General features: G+C 33.5%; 3 protein-coding genes and 1 pseudogene across 3 annotated transcripts; 2 read left to right on the top strand and 2 right to left on the bottom strand.

Annotated features, from left to right (window-relative positions):
* Positions 1-1,710: 1,710 nt before the first annotated feature.
* On the top strand, positions 1,711-5,828 carry LOC122588040 (leucine-rich repeat receptor protein kinase EMS1-like). Its single transcript, XM_043760184.1, has one exon. It carries the CDS (start codon positions 1,711-1,713, stop codon positions 5,635-5,637), a length of 3,927 nt encoding a protein of 1,308 aa, XP_043616119.1. The 3' UTR covers positions 5,638-5,828.
* Positions 5,829-5,937: 109 nt separating this feature from the next.
* On the bottom strand, positions 5,938-7,508 carry LOC122589060. The gene has a single exon (XM_043761302.1). The coding sequence runs from the start codon at positions 7,470-7,472 to the stop codon at positions 6,096-6,098; it is 1,377 nt and encodes a 458-aa protein (XP_043617237.1). The 5' UTR covers positions 7,473-7,508; the 3' UTR covers positions 5,938-6,095.
* A 2,052-nt stretch (positions 7,509-9,560) lies between these two features.
* LOC122590135 lies at positions 9,561-11,009 on the top strand. The gene is made up of 3 exons (XM_043762472.1): positions 9,561-9,835; positions 10,502-10,581; positions 10,713-11,009. Exons 1-3 carry the CDS (start codon positions 9,616-9,618, stop codon positions 10,776-10,778), a joined length of 366 nt encoding a protein of 121 aa, XP_043618407.1. The 5' UTR covers positions 9,561-9,615; the 3' UTR covers positions 10,779-11,009.
* A 9,641-nt stretch (positions 11,010-20,650) lies between these two features.
* Positions 20,651-24,614, bottom strand: LOC122588039 (annotated as a pseudogene).
* Between the last annotated feature and the right edge of the window lie 48 nt (positions 24,615-24,662).

Genomic DNA, 24,662 nt, shown 5'->3' with positions numbered 1-24,662 from the left:
TGATGCATTAAAAGTCCATAAAACTAACATAGTGCTTAACTAATTATCGTTATTTAAGTATATAACAACACATTGGCCTGTCAAAATCAAGAAAATCATGATTTTTGTTTTGTGCATCCATCTTGGATGCATATTCTTCAAAATAATGCATCCACAAAAAACGTGATTTTTTTGATTTTGACGGATCAATGTGTTGTTAACACTTAAATAATGATAATTAGTTAAGCACTATGTTAGTTTTATGGACTTTTAATGCATCAAAATGATGTTTTTTAAGTGTTCTCACCGTTCTTATTTTAAAATTGTTCTTATTTGATTGTTCCCCTATATATATATATATATTCAATTTTCTTACTAGACTTATAATTAAACTTTAACTCTTGTCTTATTAACACAAAAGACATTATAACCTTATTTTCTTATTTTGATATCGTTTTCTCATTAATAAATTGTTTTTTCCCTCAATTATTCAACTCTTATTACTTTTATTACTTATAATAAGTTATTAACATGGAGACTTCAAAATTTTGAGTTTACCATCCGAAATCACAAGGCTATTTGTCGTCATCTACTATGTTTACAATTTTTGATTTTGATGTGATTCTAAAAATTTAAGTTAAATCTAAAACTTTAACTAAATATATATTATATTTATCATTACTGTTTATTATAATTTAGCTACGATAATCGATTTACTTTAATCGCAATTTATTTCATACTCACGAATCATGTATGAGACCTATTTGAATTTCTTTATAATACAATCGATATAACTACCGTAGATCGTGCGAGTATTAGGATTAATATAGTAGATATTGTAGATTAATAAAAAGTTGTAGTACATATACGAATCCCAATTCATAAGTCTAGAAATCCTTATAATTTTAGCTTTAGAACTATGAATGGCCGAAGGGGTACACTTGAATGACTTTTGTGTTCGGTCTAAACCCTTAAACCCTTACATATCAAAATGACTTAATCACCCTTATGTTTCAAGCCAACTACCCATAGCTTATTGGCCCCTACTACGTCTATTATCGTCAATAATGTACATACATTAAAACCAACATAAAAGTTATTGTTGACCATAGCCTTTTCCAATTTCTGGCACCACCCACCACCACCAAGTACACATTTGAATACTACACTTTTGATCTAAGTATCAATTTTTTTACAATACTTTGTAGAAATATTTCATTTTTGTAATTCAACCGTGTAACTGTGTAAGATGTTGAACGTATTGATATTACCCTCTATCAATCGTTTTCTATGTTTAAAGGATAGTTGTACTATTTATAAAACCTTATATTAAAATTCCAATAAGTTGTAATTAGATTTTCCCTTTTGAATAAACCTGATTTTTTTTATACTGGTTTACTCAAATAATGTTATGAACTTATGATGAAATGACATGCTCTATCACATAACTATTTGGAACTTTATGAGAATAAGTTGTACCAGAACAAATAAAGGAAAAAGAAAGTAGGGGCCCTTCTGATCTTAAACGACGCCGTTCCATGTCACATGTTCCACAAGAATTCAATTCAAAACACACACAAAACAAAAGAAACAATGTATCCTTTCATTTGGAATCAATTCTCTGTTTCTTATTGTACTTGATCAACTATTTCATATTCCCCAAAACCCCATATGATATAATCTCATAAAAATATCTTAAAAAATTTCACTTGAATCCAAAAAAACACAACTATGGATATCAAGATTTTGTATATTCCATGCTTAATCTTCACCACATTCTTCTTCATTGCAAATTCCAACGATAATTTTGAACAAAACCAAGAGCAAAAATCTTTACTTTCCTTCAGAAACTCACTTCTAAATTCAAACAAAAACAACATTTTACCAACATGGCACAACACAAATGTTATCACTTCACATTGTCAGTTTGAAGGTGTTTTTTGTGACAAAAATAATCTTGTTTTTGAAATAAATCTTTCACATTATTTACTAAAAGGCACACTTCATGACTCCATATTCTCACTTTCTAACCTCATTGTTCTTGATCTTTCTTTCAACCAATTTTCCGGCAAGCTTCCCCGGGAAATATTCCATCTTCGTCAACTCCATGTACTAAACTTGGGCCAAAACCAGTTTTCCGGCGAAATACCGCCGGAAATTGGTAACTTGCTGGAGCTCCGGTCACTTAATCTTGGACCAAATTTTTTTAATGGGCATATTCCAGAAAATATTGGTGATTTGTTAAACCTTGAGTCTCTGGATTTATCTACAAACTTGCTCTCCGGGAAAATTCCGCCGGAGATCGGAAATCTTGAAAAGCTCCGGTCACTTGGGCTAAGTAATAATATTCTTTCTGGGTCTTTACCAAATAGCATTTTTAAAAAGCTTGTAAATTTAGTGTTTTTAGATGTTTCTAATAATACCCTTTCCGGCGAACTTCCGCCGGAGATCGGAATGTTGTCAAATCTTAGTGACCTTTACATTTCTCATAACAAGTTTTCTGGTGAAATTCCGTCGGAAATTGGGGATCTTGAAAAGTTGGGAAATTTTTATGCTGCTTGGTGTTATATTAAAGGCCCATTACCAAAAAGTATTTCAAAGCTAAAATCTTTAACAAGACTTGATCTTTCTTATAATCCGTTAAATTGTCAAATTCCAAAAGAAATTGGAATGTTGAAAAGTTTAACACTTTTGAACCTTGAGAATTGTGGGCTAAATGGGCCAATTCCGAAAGAGGTTGGGAATTGTTTGAATTTAAAGACATTGTTTCTTTCGTTTAATTCGTTATCTGGGTCGTTGCCAGAAGAGCTTTCCTGGCTCCCAATGGTGTCGTTTTCGGCTAATAATAACGAGCTTTCAGGCCCGTTGCCGACCTGGGTTGGAAAGTGGGATCAGGTTAATTCGGTATTGTTGTCGGGTAATAGGTTTACGGGTCGGATACCTAAAGAGTTTGGGAATTGTTCATTGCTTACTGCTGTTGGTTTAAGGAATAATTTGTTAACAGGGTCTATCCCTAAAGAAATATGCAATGCTGTTTCCTTGACTGATATTGACCTCAAGAGTAATATGCTTTCGGGTTCGATTGGTGATACGTTTATGGGTTGTGGCAATGTTTCTCAGTTAATATTGTCAGATAACCGGATTGTTGGGCCCATACCGGGTTATTTATCCGGGCTCCCTTTGATGGTTCTTGACCTTGATTCTAATAACTTGACTGGTTCCATTCCGGTTAGCCTATGGAGTTCAATGAACCTGATGGAATTCTCTGCTTCAAATAACATGTTAGAGGGTAATCTGGTTTCAGACATTGGAAAGTCTGTAATGTTGGAAAGCTTGATGCTTAGCAACAATCTATTAACTGGAGAAATCCCGAAAGAGATTGGAAAACTCGGGTCACTTAAAGTTCTCGACTTGAATTCTAATCAATTCAGTGGTTCCATTCCTGTTGAACTTGGCAGCTGCATTTCACTCACCACATTAGACCTTGGTAATAACAGGTTTAATGGGTCCATTCCTGAGGAAATATCTGGTTTACCCCAACTGCAATGCTTGGTTCTTTCTAATAATGAGTTATCCGGGTCGATTCCGTCATCAAGAAAGTCAAAGTATTTCCAGCAAGCTAGCATTCCAGATTCAAGTTATGTTCAGCACCATGGGCTGTATGATCTTTCCAATAATCAGTTGACGGGTTTGATTCCCGACGAGCTAGGAAATTGTTTGGTTGTGGTGGATCTTTTGCTCAATGGAAACATGCTTTACGGGGATATCCCGAAATCTTTGGCTAGGTTAACCAACCTTACCACTTTGGATTTATCGGAAAATCTGTTCTCAGGCAGTATACCAGCGGAATTAGGCAGTTCTTTGAAGCTTCAAGGATTGTATATGGGGAATAACAACCTCACTGGTGCCATGCCAGACAAGCTTGGTGACCTCAATGGTTTAGTCAAGCTTAATCTGACTGGGAATAAGCTTTCAGGCTCCATACCTGGCACATTTGGGGGTTTAAACGGGTTGACCCATTTGGACTTGAGCAATAACCAGCTGGATGGCGAACTACCGTCTACCCTTCGAAAGATGGCAAGTCTAGTTGGGTTTTTCATTCAGCAAAACAAGATTTCGGGTCAAATAAATGAGTTGTTTACAGATTCAGTAGCATGGCGGATTGAGATATTGAATCTGAGTACTAACTCGTTTACTGGTGCATTGCCTCGATCATTAGGCAATATGTCATTCCTGACTTCGTTGGATATCCATGGGAATGAGTTTACAGGGGAGATTCCTTCTGAACTCGGGAATCTAATGGAGCTTGAGTACTTGGATTTTTCAAAAAACAAGCTCTCAGGACGGATACCCTCCAAATTATGCAGCATTTTGAGTTTAAACTATGTAAATTTGGAGGGAAATGGGCTAGAAGGCCCAGTTCCGAAGAACGGAATCTGCAGCAACATGTCAAGAATTGCTTTATCTGGGAATAAAGATTTGTGTGGCGGGATCCTTGGGATGGAATGCCCTGTTCAAAGATTTGAAAACAGATCGATAATGAACATTTGGGTACTGGCTTCAATCGTGATTGTGTCTCTATTAGTCACGCTCTTTGCTATTTCAAAAATATGGCTCAACAGAATCAAGAAAAAAAACGAATGTGAAGATAACGCCGATAGCAAGTTAAACAACAGCTCACTAGATCAAAATCTGTATTTACTGAATAGCAGCAGGTCAAAAGAACCATTAAGCATCAACATTGCCATGTTTGAACAACCCCTTTTGAAGTTGACTCTAGTTGACATTCTAGAAGCCACAAATAATTTCTGTAAATCCAACATCGTTGGAGATGGTGGATTTGGAACCGTTTACAAAGCTCAATTGCCAGATGGCAAGATTGTGGCAGTCAAGAAGTTGAACAAAACAAAAACACAGGGTCCACGAGAGTTCTTGGCAGAAATGGAGACACTGGGCAAAGTTAAACATCCAAATCTTGTATCCTTACTTGGTTATTGCTCGTTTGGTGATGAGAAACTGCTTGTTTATGAGTATATGGTCAATGGGAGTTTGGATCTTTGGTTAAGAAACCGAACAGAGACCACAGGTTTGGGAATCTTGGGTTGGACCAAACGGTTCAAGATAGCAGTGGGTGCAGCTCGTGGGTTAGCCTTTCTTCACCATGGGTTCATTCCACATATTATTCACAGAGATATTAAGGCGAGTAATATCCTACTTGATGAAGATTTTGAACCAAAGGTAGCTGACTTTGGGCTTGCCCGGTTAATAAGTGCATGCGAGACACATGTGAGCACTGATTTAGCCGGGACCTTTGGTTACATTCCACCCGAATATAGTCAAAGCTGGCGATCAACAACGAGGGGCGATGTTTACAGCTATGGTGTCATCCTTCTTGAGTTAGCGACTGGAAAAGAGCCAACAGGGCCTGAGTTTAAAGACATTGAAGGTGGGAATCTAGCAGGTTGGGTTTGTCAAAAGATTAAGAAAGGTCGGATTGTTGACGTGCTGGATCCAACGATCGTGAATGCGGATTCAAAACAGGCAATGATAAAAACTGTTCAGATTGCTGCCATTTGCCTCTCAGAAAACCCTGCAAGTCGGCCTACCATGCTTCATGTTCTTAAGTTCTTGAAAGCAATAAAAAACGAATTCTTGTGATGCTCTTCTTAGGAGTAACAATGTAAAGAAGAGTAAAGAGTTGTATAATTAGGCTATGCCATTAAGTTGTATGTTTTTTTTTTAAGCTTACCCAGAAGATTAATGAGATTAATGTTTCACTAATTGTCTTATAGTAGAACGTTAAACATGTAACTTGTGTTTGTAAGGTGTACTTATATACTCGTAACAATTAACAGTCACTGCAAACGCACCCGAAGCCATAACAGTATATAATTTAGAAAATAAACCGATGCCAATAACATATCATTATCATTAACCATCAATCACCCAAAGAACATGTGAAGCAGAAGCCAAAAATGTGTCATAGAACTTGTATATAACTGATCAGAAAAGAAAAAATAAACATCACAATTTTGTTACCAACACAAAACTCTACAATCGACTCTAACAAAACTTAATTTGTGTAATCTACAACAACCGTAGACACAAAAAAACCATCAAGAAACATACATAATCCCCTGTCGATATAACGCAAGGTTCACTGAAACAAATACACCCGAAACCAAAACCACCCACCAGCCCATAAACACACCCATTTCTTTAACCAAAGCAGAGCACGGGACCAGATTACACAAAGCTGGAAAATGATCAAGGACATTATCATTTATTCTAGATAATCCAAGAAAGAGTAGTACCAATGCAGGAGGTGAGAAGAACTGTATCCCAGCAAGGCATAAGTAATGATTATGCAAGAACACTTTCGCTCTACTGTAATCCAAATCCGGAACCTTGCTAGCATGCAATCTCTGGTACCATGACAAAACTGCTTCATTTAAAAACATTTGCAAATTTGCCCGCAAACTTAACATTTGCAAAATTCCAGTAGCTAACAAACAACACAGCCTAAAGTTCTCAAAATCCGATCTTGACATACCCACATTGCCAACTAAATTATTCGTATGCTTAACGTTCTTCATCTTAATGTTCTTGTTAACCAAAAGATCAGCAAAAGGACCAATCCAAAGCAGTGAAGAAAACACAGTCAATAAGTAGCTAACATAAAGCAACATTCTCCCAAACCATCCACAATAAATCATCGACAAATTACAACGAATCTGATCTGTTCCAAGCCAATAAGAACGAGCACTTTTCGTGGCAGGAACATACAAAATCCCAGCTAAAAACCCCATCAACACCGAAACACAAAACTTAGCAAAACCATCTAAAGATTCAAACTTTATCCCAAAATCAAATACCCAATTCGGAATAACTTCAGAAACAATCAAAAACCCAAAAAGGGTCCCTAAAAATCCAACTAAAACACTCAAATTCTTATCAAGATTCTTAGAAGCAGATCTTTCTAAAGAAACTTTAACACTTACAAAAGCAATCCTACAAATTCCAAAAAATCCTAACAAAATTGGAATCAAAGTCCCATTTAACAGAACCCCAGATGATGATTTAGACCCACCTATAGATACAACAGGCAAATATATATGTATCAACAATGAAAAACAAGCAACAATAATGAAATTAAAAAGCCCATTAAACTGATCAAAATAAAGCCTTGATTGTAATTGATTATGGGTCAGTTTAAGCCTAAAGATCTGAGCTTTATTTTCATCAAATTCAAATTTGTTATGGTTTTTCTTTCTGGGTCTTAATTCGGGTGGGTCACCGGGTCTTCTTATTGCAGCTTTGATACCATTTGAATTTGGGTTTGGGGGAGTGACGTCATCAGGGTGGATGTATGTGTGAAGACCATGAAGAAAGAAAGATGAGATCTTGATGAATGTGAAGATTAGTGTTAGGATTAGTGATAATGATGTTTGGATAATGAGATTAGTGTTTGATGATGTTAAGATTAATGACATTGTGTGTGTCAGTATGTGTGTGTGTTTTTTTTTTCTTTTGTTTTTGCAGCTTATATGAAGAAGAAGAAAATTTTGATAGTGATGATTTCTTTTTGGTTCAAATTTGGGCTGCTATTTTGATTAAAAGTTAAAACTAAAAAGGTTCCAAGCCCAAAAACTTGTATATTACTTACTCTCATTTTGGCCCACAAGAATGTTGTCCATATAAAAATCTTTCGTATAGGTTTGTATTTAATTTATTTGGATTTAAGCTTAACTTAATTTAACACAAACATTAATAAGAGGTCTTTATGGAAGCAATCTCTTTATCTTGGATAGACATATGACCGTCTACATCTCACGTCCGCTATATCACGTTTTTGACAGAACTGAATATTGTTGTATTGTTGGTATTGTATTTTTAGAAGTGTTCAATGATGGGCATTGAATTGAATGTTATATACAAAAGTGGTCGACTGTATAGGATAACTTGATAAAATGATAACTCCACTTTTATCCATGACCTTTCGATTTTAGGTACGAAGATATTCATTCAACTTTCGAATTATGTAGCATGAGTCTTTCAACTTTCAGCTTTAGTAGAAGCCAATGAATTTATATATTAATATCAAAAAGATTACTTGAGACGTGTCAATAAGCTTTCAAACGTCGATATCAAAGATATTTCTTTTGTGGAGCATCTATATCAAAGATATTTCTAAGGAACTTAGTTTGGATTCTAAATTTTTACTTCCATAGTGATTTCAAATAACTCGATCAATATCAATAGTTCACAACCCGATAAAAACAAATGATAGGTTTAATTTTTCAACCAGAAAATAGAAAGAACATATTAATTTGATAAATTACTATATATATTCACATTAAGAATAATAAGTCACAAACTTTTATAAACTTAAACTTCAAATTAACATTGGTTTGATATATCATAAAGTAGTTATTACTTGTATTCACTTTAAACACCTGTTACAATCTAAGCTAATTGAATAACTATAAGTATACTTCATTATTATATATTCTAATTGTGGTAAATCACTTTACCCAAATATATTTTATTATTTCCATTTTACAAAACAAAAAAGTTTATAAATGGTGAGGTGGAAAGGTTGTTCATTTTTGACTATTTTTAATATTCCCAAAATCAAGAGGTTTCATCGACGCATGATGGTCGGCCAGATATTTTATTTTAATCATCTATATGCATTATGAAATGTGTGTAATTTTTTGATACCATATAAACTGATTCGTACTATTTGTTAAATAACAAGAATATATAGCAAAATGAAAACTTAAAAAAAAAAAAAAAGTGTTAACTTTATCGTAAAAGTTTTTATCCAATTTTGTCAACTCATATTTATGTTTTTACTTATGAAAGAGATTAAACCTGTAACATATAACTAGATAAAAGAATGCCTATCATTGTCATTAATTTATCATCATTAGTGTATATATCGAAGTAACTTATATAATTATTACTTCAAAATCTAAAAAATTAGGATTTCATTTTCATTAACCATACCTTTAACGTAAATCTAGTTTATGTATATAAAAAAAATGCAGTTATAAACGAAATATTATGATCATACCCTGAAATATTCTAATTAATCGACATGATTCTATTCTATAATTTAGTGGGACAGTGGGTACGATGAAACCTTACCGTAGTTATATTTTTCCTCTTTATATATGTATTTTTCCCTAAAGCAACAAGATTAATTTAATTATGCTAAAAGAAGTATTTAATATTTTTTTAGTGTGTAAATGTATAAAAATAGCAAAAGTACATTGACATGTTTTTGAATGGGTTGGCAAGATCTTTTCCTCCAAAAATAAATATCTCTCTGATATTTTCGGTGAAGGTTTAATAACACTATTCTCTCAAGTACAAACACTATTTTACACGCGCGTCTCCACCAATAAGAACTCAATAAAAAACCAAATCTAATCTCCACGTATATTACACAACACCCTCACGCGCGTGATACTTAAAAACAATACATTGCGTAGCGGGGAAAAAAAGGTCAAATATTAAAGTGCAAGCCGCTCCCTTATAAATATCCGACTCACGACTTTTATAAATACAAACAACACAACTTTAAAAAAAAAAAAACACTCCATTTCCCTGGAAATATTTATAACTAAAATGGATGTTAATAAAACAGCTCGAAATGGGTATCGATGGACGAACGATAAGCACCTTCGGTTTTTGAAATCCGTCGAGGCTTCGTTCGTAAAAACAATGATGGCGAATGGTGATAGTCGTAATCTTCCTATGGATCGAGACGTGCCCGATAGTTGTGAATCGACGTTGGACGCGAAGGAAATGACTAGTACTAAGAGACGTAAAAGGCATTTTTCGACGGGTACGCGCGTATGATAATGTTTTTCTTTGATATTTTATTTGTCACGTATAAGACTTGAATTTACTCTGACAAATGTTATGTAAATTCATATTATATATTTTATTTGTATAAGTATATTATTAGAATGAAATAAGCTCTTTTGTTAAGTAATTCTTATTAGGCGATTATTTTATCTTAAGACAATAAACATAGTTTAAGAGAAATGTAACTACTCGAGAATGACATGTTTAATTTTTATCAATTTTATAATAATCTTCATAACAATTAACAAATTTTAGTTTTATTCATTCTGGATATAATTGTTTAGTTTTTAATTGTTGTGATACTAATTTTACTTATTATGGATTATATATACTATATTTATAGTTTTGAACCTCATAAATTTAATTAACAATATGAAATAAGACGGATGAAGTAATAAGTTAACGATATTATTTAAAAGTAAGTAAAAGAAAAAATGAAATTGTGATGATGATAATAACAAAGAACAAGTTGATGATCATACCAGATATATTAGATGCTTTTGGAAGTAGATATTTTGTAAGCTTCATGTTGGTACGATATTTTATGTATTAATTTGTTGGTCTCTTTTTAATGACTTTCATAGAATGGTTGGTTAGATATTTTCCAATATATTAATTAAATGATAATTTTGATTAATTTTAGATACTTTGGAGGCCAGCATAAGCATTGACCGAAAAGTAAGAAGATTAAGCGAATTCCACCCATCCTCTCATGATGATCAGGTATTTAATTTTAATTTTGTTATCGTTATCATTATTGTTATCTGACAAATTAATGTTCGGGAGTTCCTCTGTGCAATTTTTTCCCTTTATTTTGTTGCTGATAATTACGTGCGTGTTGAATTAATTTGTAGGTAGTTCCGCAGATTAAACACCTTAAAACCGAAGATGATGATCAGAATTGGACAAGTTCGCCATGAACAAAAGATGTTTATGATCTACGCATGCATTTTAGATATAGAGAATTAGAGGAAATGATGCTAATTATTTTTAAGAGGCTATGTATGGTTTTAACATATATTAGCTACGGGATATATGCCTGTTTTACTATCGATTTATTGGCGTCTAAGAATTTATAGAACCAAACTTCTTAGATCTTTTGATAATTTACTACAACCACCTAGCTTTAATATCAAAGTTCTCGGTTTGCATTTTTCATGTTCTAATGCAAGTTTCTGTCGTTTTACCCAAAATTTTGAATTTAAGTCTTGACAAAGATTTCCTCTTTGAAAAGTAAGAAGCTTAAATAAAGAAATTTGCCCAAGAGGGTTTTTTTTTAATCGCAGAATCAGTTAAACATATGAAACTTTCAATATTTACGAGGAAATCACGAAAGAAAAATCTGGCATTGTTCTCTAAAACTTCTTTTTTGTTCAATTTCTTAATTGGTGGCTATTGATGGTACAATAGATATATGGGTAGATGGTACAATAGATATATGGGTAGGGATTCCCTTAAGTTGTTCAACTTTACTCGTCAAGTTGAGAAATTTTGAGCTTTGATTTTAATCTAAGGGTTGAGAATGATTTAACTTGACCCCTCAAGTTATTTTCGACATGAAAGGATTCCCACTCGAGATATATAAAGACATCCAAATGAAAGCGATTAAGAAAATTATTACAAATAACAATTATTACACATGATAATAATAGGGAAAATGATAATGACAACCATTAAGAGTTTATTACATGCATAAAAAGTGGTATTTTATATGTCAATAACCGCCCCCTTGAATTTTCGCAAAACAAAGTACAAATTTTAATTCATCAAATTAATTAATACTAACAGCCCTAAGGGTTGTCATTAACAAAACTCTGGTAATAGATACCAAAAACAATCTAGATATTTTATGACTCCATGATAAAATAATTTTACAACGAAGAGATGCCGTCGGGTTCATACTGTAAATACAAATTAAACAAAACGCGTGTAATTGTAATTTTCTAAAAAAGATTGAGAATTATGGAAACAGAAAATATATTCAAGAATGAGAGTTTTTCAAAATATAACTCCCACTTAAAACAATCATTTTTTATTATTTTCTAGATAATTTTCACTTCAAAAATGAAAACTGCATTTTACAAATTTGCAACTATACGCGCTTTTAAAATTTTAAAGGTTTTCTAAGCAACATTAGCTCAATGAAAACAACATTAACATTTAATTCTCAAGTTTAATAAATAAGAAAAGAAAATAACAGATAAGAAAAGAAAAACATAAAGTTTCTATTTACAAAATGCATTCTTGAGTTAAATAGAATGAATAGGAAAAGAATAGAGAAACATATGTAATTTTACAATTAAACCCTCATTATGCTATATTATATATATATATATATAAACATATGTAATTATATATTATATACATGTACACAAGACAATATACATTGCAATAAAACAGCGTTGTCTTCATATATTGTTGTCGGGGTCTTCTTGATTGAATCTAATCCACATGCTTCTTGTATATGATTTATCATTGATCGTAACCACAATACCACACACACTTTCGACCGGCATCGTACAATGCAATCAACTCAGCATGATTTGATAATGTTGCTGTGAGAGTTTGCTTTGTTGACTTCCACGAAATTGTTGTGCCGCCATAAGTGAAAACATAACCTGTTTGTGAAGGTGCTTTGTGTGGGTCCGATAAGTATCCAACATTAGCGTACCCGGGACGTATTATTTTTCTGATAGAATAGACCTAAGTCTTGCGTCCCACAAAGATATTGAAATACGTGTTTTATTCCATTCCAGTGTCTACGTGTAGGGTTTGAGCTATATCTAGCAAGTACGTGTACCGGGAAAGCAATGTCGGGTCTCGTGTTATTTGCAAGATACATGAGAGTACCTATTGCACTTAAATATGGTATTTCAGGACCAAGCACTTCTTCACCTTTTTCTTGTGCGTGATAAGGGTCCTTAAGAGGATCTAATGATTGGACTACCATTGGTACATTATATGGATGTGCTTTATCCATATTAAAACGCACTAACATCTTTTGGATGTAATTTTATTGATGGACAAACGTCCCATTGCGTAGATGCTCAAATTATAGACCTAGACATAATTTTGTCATACCCAAATCTTCCATTTCAAATTCATTTTTCAATAAATGAGCAGCTTTTTCTATCTCTTAAAGAGATCCAATGATGTTGATATCATCAACATATACTGCTATTATAAGAAATTTTAGGTTTGATCTTTTTATAAAAACACATGGGCTGATTACATCAGCTTTGTATCCCTCTTTTATAAGATATTCACTGAGTCGATTGTATCACATTCGACCAGATTGTTTAAGACCATATAATGATCTCTAAAGCTTTATAGCACACATTTCTCGTCGCGTTAATTTAAATGCTTCAGGCAATGTCAAGCCTTTAGGGATTTTCATTTAGATGTCATTTTTTAGATTCCCGTATAAATATGAAGTGACGACATCCATTAATCTCATATGAAGTCCTTCAGAGATTGTAAGGTCGATCAATAATCTAAGTGTTATTGCATCTATTACGGAAGAATATGTTTCCTCAAAATCTATTCCCGGGATTTGAGAGAAACCTTGTGCAACAAATCGTGCCTTATATCACACAATTTCATTCTTTTCATTTCTTTTTATTACAAATACCCATTTATAACCAACTGGTTCGACGTCTATGGGTATACGATTATAGGTCCGAAAACATGTCGCTTCTGGAGCGAACTTAATTAAGCATTTATGGCTTCTTGCCATTTTGGTCAATCATCTATGTGCATGCATTCTTCCAGAGTTTTAGGTAAGTAATCATTTTCATTTATTACGTCTGTTGCTATAGCATATGCGAATATTTTATTAACACATGTTGTATTTTGATTCCAAAGTGTACTATCATGTATTCATGTACATAATTTATTGAGATCTCATCTTCATTTGGAACCAAAATTTCATCAGGGATTTCATTTTCCTCTGGTATTGTGTTTGACCCTGATGGGATATTTGCCTCCGTAGAGGTTTCCTTTGTATTATGTTGGGAAATTTCACCAACTATGTTATTTTGCTCTTTTCTTTTTCGTGGGTTTTTATCTTTGGAACCGATTGGCCTCCCATGTTTTCTTTGTATGGTAACCTCTTCTGGGGTTACTTTAATTTGAGCAGGTGCATTTGATGCTGATATGTGTGACTTTGTCTATCTATATGTATCTGTGAATGCATCTGGTAGTTCATTTGCTGTTCTTTGCAAATTTATAATCTTTTGGACTTCATATTCACATTGACCATTTCAAGGGTCAATATTTGATATTGATGATGCATTCCAGGTTAATTCTTGTGTTATCAATCTTTGTTTATCCTTCTCTCCCTCTAAGACTGGGAATACTTTTTCATAAAACTAACAGTCAACATAATGTACTATGAACATATCGCCAGTTGACGGTTCTAAGTATTTAATAATAGATGGGGAATTGAATCCAATGTATATGCTCAGTCTTCTTTGTGGTCCCATTTTGGTGCGTTGTGGTTGTGGTATTCGTACATATACCGCTCAACCAAAAATTTTAAGGTGGGACAAATTTGGTTCTCTACCAGAGACCAATTGTAAGGGAGAATATATATGATCAGCAGATGGACGTAATCTAATCAGTGCAGTTGCATGCAAAATAGCATGTCCCCATGCAGAAGAAGTTAGTTTACATCCCATTAATAAAGGTCTAGCGATTAATTGTAATCTTTTTATAAGGGATTCAGCTAGACCATTTTGTGTATGGACATGTGGTACAAAATGTTCTACTTTTATTCCAATCGACATACAGTAATCGTTAAAAGCTTGAGATGTAAATTCTGTTGCATTATCCATTCGAATATTTTTTATTTGGTTTTCTGGGAAATTTGCCCTCAATTGTATGATTTGCGCCAAAAGTGGGGCAAATGCAACATTTCGTGTGGCCAAAAGACTCACATGTGACCATCTCGATGACGCATCAATTATACTAAAAAATAACGAAATGGTCCACAAGGAGGATTTATAGGTCCACAAATATCCCCTTGAATCCTTTCTAAAAAGGAGGGGTTTTCTTGTATTATTTTATTTTGTGAGGGCTGGGTAATTAATTTTCCCAGAGAACATGCTGCACGTGATAATTGTTGAGGTAGCAAAACTTTTAAGTTTTTAAGAGGGTGTCCATTTGAGCTATTCATAATCCGTCTCATCATTATGCTACCAGGATGACCTAAACGGTCATGCCATGTATGAAATGTATCCTTATCGAAAATCTTTTTATTATGCACCATATATGATTCGATAGGATTGATATTTACACAATGTAATCCAGAGGATAAAACTTTTAGCTGTTCATGGACAATTTCTTTGCCATGTTTGGTTGAGATAATTTGAAGATATTCGATATTATTTATATCTATGGTTTTTAAATGGTAACCATTTTTTCGAATATCTTTGAAGCATAGTAAATTCCTTCTGGATTTACTAGGATATAATGCTTCATTTATAATTAATTGAGTACCCAAAGATAGGGTAATATGGGCTTTTTCAGAGCCCTCTATAATATAAAGAAAAGCTTACACCATCGATTTTTTTTTTTACAGTAAGAAATTGACGGCCGACAAAAAATGGGATAGTATAGTAGTGTACTTAAGTTAAATGTTCAAACTAATTCTTAATATAATGAGAGTTATTTAGCATGCGAGTGATATCTTTAGTCATATATATTGCCGCAGACGGAAATTTAAGATAGTTAATCGAACCAGTTGATTCAAAAGAATGTCAGGAACAGTTCTTCTAATATTTGTTGATTCGAAAGAATACCGAAAATTAGGGTTTAATCAAACTCTCACACAATGATAGAGAGAAAATCAAATTTGTAATATCATAAAAGCAGCTTAAATTCAAGGTTTACATGAACATAAATAATGCAGCAAAAATTGAACGGGCCTAAACAAACAAATGGGCCGAAAGTTATAACAAAAAGAAAATCCAAAAAAACCCGAAAAACATACAAAAAGGTCCATAACTCATAGAAAACGACATTTTTGGGCCCGAAAGCTCACCCTTTGGCGGTTTGTAGCTTGATGCTTCTCGTTCCAACGGTCGTTTTGACAGGTCGCATGTCGAAAACGGAGCCATGTAGCAAAAGTTATGCCCATTTTAATGAAGCACCTTTAGAAACTCGATCTTAAACCTCTAAATATAATAAAGCCTTCTCTTCATCAGTTGGGCCTGCATCATAAACACTTCTGATCAACAAGAGAAATGTAAATATACGTACACTTCCAAAATAATTTTCTGAAATATGCACCAAAATGAACAAATTGAATGCACATGCCCGGTAACATCAAACGGAGTAATAAAATAACTTCCTCATATCCCAACAATTATTTTTTAGTATCTAGACCACTACCACTTTTTGCAGCGACCCTCGCTGCAAAAAGTGAAAAAAATGCGGGTCCCCATGTCTATAATGATAAATATGGCAGAATAAAAGCGGGCCCCCTGTCAGGGTCGCTGCAAAAAATCTGGTCGGGTTACCAAAAAAGTGATCGGGTTACCAGGCGCCTAAAATAAACATGTAATAAACAACTGTTATATGCATTATTAATGTAAACATGGAATAATGATCAAGTTGTACCCCGCATATTGCAAATTCATGTTAATAATAAACTTTGCTGCTTGGTGGATATGGGTAAGAAATAACTTGATATTTTCGTTATGTAATCGTGAGTTCGTCACCAGAAAAAAATAGTTATAATCATCTGTATCAAATCTTAGTATTTCATATACTCATAAAAAAAACCACTGGTTATTATTATTTATATATACAAAAATAATAGATTTGCGAAAGTCATGCATATGAAAAACTGATTTGTATTTTCATATATATGGTAGAAAACAGGTATATATACATGCATCGACATCTATTTTCGAGACATAACGAAATAGGAAATAGATTGTCGGTTTTTTTTTCCCGGTAAAGACCGTCACCCCTGGTTCATATATTAAAATAGAAAATAAAGTTCAGGCATTCTACCTGGATGATAGAAACCGGTTGTTGAATCAAGAATAGTTTGCGCTGATAATGTGTTAGAAAACTATGATCGATCTTCAATCAACAAGAATGATAGTATTGAATAATGTAATCAAGGAAATATTGAAGATGGAAATGACGGCAAGAAAAGGAGCCGAGAGAAAGATATTTTTGCAATGTATATTGTCTTGTGTACATCTATCAACCATCCTAGACCTATATTGCAATGCAAGCTCAAAACTGTTTCTTTGGCGATCCAACTTGCGTGCTGTGTGGTGAAAGTACATATTCAGTTGATCACCTTTTTTGTGAGTGTGGGGTGGCAGCTAGAGTTTGGCAGGTGATTCGAGACTGGTGTAATACGACACTGTTCTATGTCTTCTCTATTAAAGATCTTCTGAAAATGTCTGAGCAGTCGGTCAGGTGTAGATGGGAGAAAGAGGCAATTAAAAGTATTATTATTACAAGCTGTTGGAGCATTTGGAAGGCGAGAAATGATATCAAATTCAATAATGCTACTGTAAATGTTACAGGGATTATACAAAGTATTAAGTCGGTTGGTTACTTATAGTTCAAATATAGATCTAGTCATAGTAGCCTTACGTGGCATGATTGGTGTAATTTCAAGTTGCTGTAAGTATTGTTGGTTTGTATATATACACCGCCGATGATTTGCAAGGGTGAGGGTCAATAAAAAGTTTTACCTTTCAAAAAAATATATATTAGGGTTTAGGGGTATATAAGTAAATACATATACATATATATGTAAATTTGTATATAACATACACCTCTTTAATACAAGCGCGTGGCTTTTTTTTAATAGGTGGCAATGGCATTGTCTAACGTGGAAAAAAAAAACCAATAATAAAGTGCCCAAAGGTTCTCTTAGGCTATCGCCAATGCTAAAGACGTCCTTGAGATGCCACATCATATCCTTACAAATCCTTACACATCTTTATAAATCCTTAAAATCCTATAATTTTATCTCCAACCATACAAACATCCTTACATATCCTTTAACTCTACTAAAAAAAATATATATAAGTTATGGCACCTAAGGGCATGCCCTTGGATAAGGGCATGCATCAAAAAATCTTTAGGTTTGGACAAACTTCAACCGCAAAGGATATTCAAGGGCACCTAAGGGAGCCCAAAAATATCCCCATTGGAGATAGTCTTATAAAATACGGGATCCGCAATATTTTAACAAGTTGACTTTTTATTTTTTAATTAAAAAATTTATTAAACAAATCGAAAAATATTTTGTAAGATGTCGACGATGGAATATGGAGCCACGCATTATACATTTATGGATTATCACACTATCACATGTGCCAAAGCTTATAATGTATTTAAGGGGATGTTTGGTTTAAAAGTAAAAATCACTATGAGTTTTAGTATTTGTTGTAATGGGAATGAATTTTCTAAACCCATTATGGTCCTTATGGAGACGGGTTTTGTATATTAGTATATGAACCAAATATTTTTAACTAGTAATCAAACTCATTCTTTCATTTCCATACTTATAAACCAAACATCCCCTTAATAAGTTGACTAGATAGCTTTGTTGGAAAAGTGTATGAATCATCACCGGAGTATTTGTAAATGGATGTTAGTATAGCTGAGGTTAATATCGATAAAGCTACAATGGCTCTCTTGGTTTATATAAAAATTTATAGAGGCTTCATTGTTAAGATAATCTTACAAAAGATTAGCCGGTATCATCAATAATTAACACATTTTTACATTTCTCGTACTAAATTGCTAAATGAACAATAACCCAAGCTATACAAACCTGATAATGTCAAGAGATTACTAGAAAACTAAGGGCTTTTCTAATATATACAAACCCAAGCACATGTATCTTATTGGAACTATCACTCTACAATAACTCATTTAGTCTTTTACTTTCTACTAAAATTACCCTTTAATTATTCTCTCCTAATTTTTTCCTCTAATCTTTGCCTCCTATTTATCTAATCTGCCGCCACTTTTTTTACTATATAAACTGTATTTATCTCTAAGTTTTTTTAAGTTGTTCATCTTGTTTTCTCATTCCTAATATACACCTAATATATTCTGCCACCTTCAATTAAAAACATAAGAATTCAATTAAAAAAAACACTTGTTGCCACCTTCACATTATCACATAAATCACTACATAAAAAAAACTAAACCACCACTGCCGCCACCTCCATCGCCGACGCAACGTGCGAGTACCTTTCTCTCGTATTACCATAACATGTTATAGGCGCATCACCACGACAATAAAATCAAAAGGCTTAGCAACAACCATTAGCCATTCCTTCGTAAAGCATCACTTCAACGGTCATATTCCAATACCCATAGCCAAGTTGCTCTGGCCCAGGTCCTTTCTTTCTATTCGAGGGCATGGTATGGTTGTGTTCTTTGTCTTGTACTCTTGTCTAAGCTTTATATAATTGTTAAACATACTATTTGTAAATGTATATTAGTGGAAAAATGATACATATGTCAAAACCATATGTTACATACTTAAATGCCTAAAAATGAGATCTAGTTATAGTCTATAATCTTGATTAAAATATAGCCTAAAAATACATTAGACATGTTTTATCCCATCAATCTAAAACCTATATATCATTATCAATCATCAAATTAAAAACTTAAGGTTTTTTTAACCAATTAACCCTAACCCCGCCCATGTTTGTCAAACCCGATTACTCAATCAAATTCACCCAGTCATGCTTCTATGACTCGAACTCGGGTCTACACTAAACGCCACAACCGGGAAACCCTTACGGAAAACCTCCTTGCCAACTGGACCAATAGCCATTTATTACTTATGCTTTATTCTTATGAGAAAAGAGCGATGACTTTTGATGGGATGACTTTTGATGTTTGGATAAGGCATGGTTTAAGGTTAAGGATATTTAATTTAGTAGTAGCATTAATTCAACGGAAATCACTGAATTCTTAGATATTTTACTACAACAACCTCAATTAATTTGTTTGGTTTGGCGTATTAAACTTTGTCACATTCTTTCTGGTAACCTAATGTTTTAAACAAGAGTAAGAAGCCTATCCAGACAATGTATGCTACACCTTTTTCTAAAAAATAAAAAGAAGCCTCTACTTACTTTAATTTATGACAATTTGAATTAAGTTAACACAAGACTGATTACCATCGAAATTTTTTTTACCGATCCAACAGTATATAAGATGATCTAGTAATCGATTAGACGGATTGTGGATTTAAGTTTTCGCATGGTCAAATATGTAAACACAACTCATTTGAGTGCTCGTTTGGAATTAAAACACTGATATATCGTTTTTAGCAATGGTTGTAAAAAGTCTCATTAGATCTAGAACACTATGTTTGTAAGAGAAATAATGTATCGATTAGAGTCTATCATTTTTGTTGTAGTTGTAACTATTAGTGACATTTTTTTGTTGACAAGAGGAACTAAGCAAAAGAGATGAGATTCGGAAGACATTGAAGACAATAATATAAACTCTGTATTTCACGGATCTTCATTACATCTCTAAACTAGTTTTCAAATGAACCAAGATATATCAACCTTGCAGTAGGCATTAGCAAACAATTCAGCAGCATATTTTTGTTAAGACCTTAAGTTGATATACTCGTAATTTTCTTAATCGCTTAGTAGCATGACTTCAGACCTGATGCTAATTGATATTCGATGCAATGCTAAACATATTCTTTGGTATTCTTCTAGTTGCCTGCTCAAAACACATATTTGACGAGCACAATGAAAACGATCGCGCAGCATCCTTTCCTTCGTCATTCTCATAAATATAATCAACTTCTGTACATTAAATTTTTCGTATTAACAAGAGAATTTGTATCTAAAAATGATATATCAGTGTCATTCACATATGCCTCCAAAATATAAGGGTATCTAGCAGTACAACTATCAGCTTCCAACCAAACGCTACCAGCTATATATTTTCGCCAAACATACCCAAAAAAGAGTTTACTGGTGAATCCAGCCCTGAATGATGGTCATTTGTGAATGTCTATAATTAAGAGCACTTATGCAGGAGGTGGTACATCTACAGCATCTATCATGTGTCTGTCTTTCAATCCACTTGCAAATGATGATGATGAAGATGAAGTCAAGACACATTTCCCATTCGTTTTCTTTCCGTTTTCTCCATCTTCGTCAGACGATTCTTCATCCAAGAATCCTTTCCGCCTATTTTGCAGTTCTTCTACTTTACGGAACTCATCATAATGTGCTCGTCTGTGCTCTCTAAAACATATGTTCCTCCTGTTTTAGAGCCTGCTGAGTATTTCACACATGTTACGATAGGCTGTAGACAATATTCATTCGACTAGTTTGTGAGCTAGATTAACGATTAACTTTTCTCTACGGGTCAATACAGGCCCAGTAGAGTTGACTAGAAACACGTCTTGTTCCACTAATTTAACTTTTTTTTTTTAATAAAAAAACCAAGTATGTCAAATATGTAAACAACATTTTCTTCTTCAATAATACTCTTTTTTGTTTTTGAAAGAGCGATGCAAAAACTAAGCAAGTAACTGAAGAGAAAACCAATATAAATAGACTTTGCTAATCAAGAACAGACTGTGAAGAATTACTAGTGAGAATCAAGAACAAGAAAATTAAATGTTAATCAATCATATAAAAAATGGTTTTTATACAAAACACAAATCTGAAAATTATCAATCAGATTGTGATTAGAACGAATACAAAAAACGATCTACATGGTGCCTAGATTTCTAGAATATATTTCAGAATTTTCTAATAAAAAAGATTAAGAGATCTGCTACACAATCGTCCTTGATATAAAAGAAGAGATATATATCCGTTAAAGAAGTTCTAAGAGTAACGGGTTTAAAGAAGTTATAGCCCGTGTATTTCTCAGTAACATACTTTAAAAATTCTTGACATAAATGCCCAGTTTGTCAAATCCGGCTACAACATTACATTTTCCAATCATTTTGACTATATGGGTGAAAGCAAAATTTAATACCTAAAATATGGATTTGCGTAAATGCATTGCCATTCTATGCAATTTGCTCTAGAAAAGATCTACAAGATTTTATATAAGAATACACTTTGGGTGACTTTCGACGTGTTTACTGTCTAACCTTTCTTCTTTTTATCTTACCACTTTGACTCATTAGAGATAATTAGATAATAACATAACACGACTGATTCATAAGTAAATGGGTCGAAATTTCCACTAAAAGAAACGTGGTAGAAGATAACGAACAAACCTTCATCATCTTCTTGATCCATATAATCTGCTTCATCTTCTGATGATGTCCAACCAGAACGTCGCAAGTGATTACTACTACCAGAAGATCCCATAGCATTCAGTGCAGAGCGCATTGCTTCAGCATGCACAATAGCGTCATCCACTTCCTGCAATCTAGAATCCTGTATTAGAGACAGAGATCCTGCAAAAAGAGGGTTAAACAGTCAACAAAATCGAGAGATCCTGCAAATATTGGTCAGGTGATGGTCAAGTTGGTTGTATGTGAGGTTTCTATTAAATTGTAGCATGGAAATCACGTCATAGAGTTAGCTTTACAGGGAACGTGAAAAACGTGCGTGAAGATAATCACAACAGTTTATTCATTCTTTTAATCTTAGATATAAGATCACATTAAGGTAGGTAGAACCAAGGTCTATTACTTTGTCAACATTAAATGAAGATTGGATTCCCCATATATTGCAGAAGCATAGAGATTTTTTGATCTAGATTTCTCCATAGTTTTTCTTTTTTAGAGTATAGATGGTATGGAAATTGATAAAAGGATACATAAAGCCGGCTGTTACACATTTACAATTATATATATAGTAAAATTATAACGTCTATGTGAACGTTTAGGACAGACGTTTAGGACAAACGAACGGAAAGAAGATCGTATCAACATTCTACACTACAATAGATAACTGTCCTTACTCCAGCCGCTCCAACATAATAGTGAAAACTTGCACATCTTATGCAGTTGAGCAGACCCGATAATATGTACCCAATTTATCAAAATTGGGACAATTTACTCCCTAAATACTTTATGAGGCTATTTGGGCCTCGTGTATGTTTGTCAACACGTTGAAATGGGCCACGGAAGATATTCATACGTGAGAACGGGTGATACGGGTCAATTTCAAACTTGTTTCGCCCAACCCCCTAATATAGAAATTCCTATTGTTTTCATTGTGTAATATCATATTCTTCTTCCATTACTCAAATGCTCTCGTCATACACCGTTTCAGCATTTCCTTCTGCACTCTCATCTCTCCTTTAATCAGATCATCCGTGCTAAAATCGGCTCATCTGGTAATCAGGTATCATGACAATTTGCTGCTAGTAATCTAATAATCGATTCGTTATTATTCCCTCAATTTGAGGTCGGGTTATTACTTATTTCAGAGGTAACAAATGCTTAAATTCTCACTATTTTTCCGACAAATTGGGAAATCAGATTTACGGGCGTGATCAAGATCTGCTAAAATTGATATGACATGGTGTTCTTCGTATTAAAAGGGTTAGTGACTGATAAATTATGTATATGCTGCTATAGAAATTGCATTATGGGTTTCTGAAATTGTTGTCATGGATAGATATTTCATATTTATCGTGGCACCTAATTGTATGTTTATTTCATCTATAAATATTTGCGAATGCTAACTAGTTACAAGGACATGGTTGTGATTACTCACAATTAGTAGACCAATCCAGCTAGTGTCAAATAAGTTTCGACCCTTCACCAAACCCGACCACCAAATCCGACCCAAATTCTAATTAGTTATAAGCATATGGTCATGATTATTCACAATTAGCGGGCCAACCAAACTCCAGTTAAATGACCGACTTTAACCCGTTACCAACCCGACTCACCACCCAAGTTGCCATATCAAATATTTAGAAATAATGAACTTAGGAGATAACTCTTAAACAGTTAAGCATATCTTTAACCATTAGGCTGTCTACTGATCAACATTAGAAAGAAAAATTTTCAATAAAATAAAAGGCACAACCAACCTCTGGCCTACAGAAAAGCCCAAAAAAAAATACATGTAATGAGCATAAATTTCAACTGCAGAAAGTAAATATTAACTTACCATCAACATCAACCATTGGATGATATGGAGTCTTTTTTCTGCCTTACAGGTTTATTTGCTTCAATTTTCCCCAAATTTGCCTCGTCCCATTTCACACCTTCCCACTGCTTCAAAGAATTGATCACACAAAGATCCAAATCATATCAATAGAAATAACTATATAATTTATACATTCACAAAGGTCAACTATCAAGAATATTAAACAGATTGACTAAGGTGACAAAATTAAGTTGCACAACTATGTATATACATTATAGACATACAAACATAGGCAAACCACGGGGATTCGATATTATAAAAGTCTATAATTAGTTGCCTAGCCTGAAAATGAGCCCAACTAAGATTGTGTATAAAGGGTTAAGGGCAATTATAAATAGGTTGGCCTTGCAACAAGAAAGGATCCGCGTCCAGATAGTTATTCATTTCTGATGTCATATCGAATAAACCTACCAATTTGATGGCATTGTAGCATGTATCGTATGTATATCAGATATTCAGATGATATGAATCAAATGATCATCAAAAAAAATCTTCAAGCGAAAACAAAGACTACAAAAACTTCAATACAAGAAAAGATGATAACAAAACTTTAAGGACATTCACTTTAAAGCATTGGTGGTCGGAATAATACCCCATGTCTACTCTAGTTCACCTGAAACCTAAGAGTTGCAAGTAGCCGAGAAT

The sequence above is a fragment of the Erigeron canadensis genome, chromosome 2 (genome assembly GCF_010389155.1).
Source record: "Erigeron canadensis isolate Cc75 chromosome 2, C_canadensis_v1, whole genome shotgun sequence".
Taxonomy (NCBI): Eukaryota; Viridiplantae; Streptophyta; class Magnoliopsida; order Asterales; family Asteraceae; genus Erigeron; species Erigeron canadensis.
The sequence above is the reverse complement of the archived record's forward strand: the minus strand, read 5'-3'. Positions and strand labels throughout refer to the sequence as shown.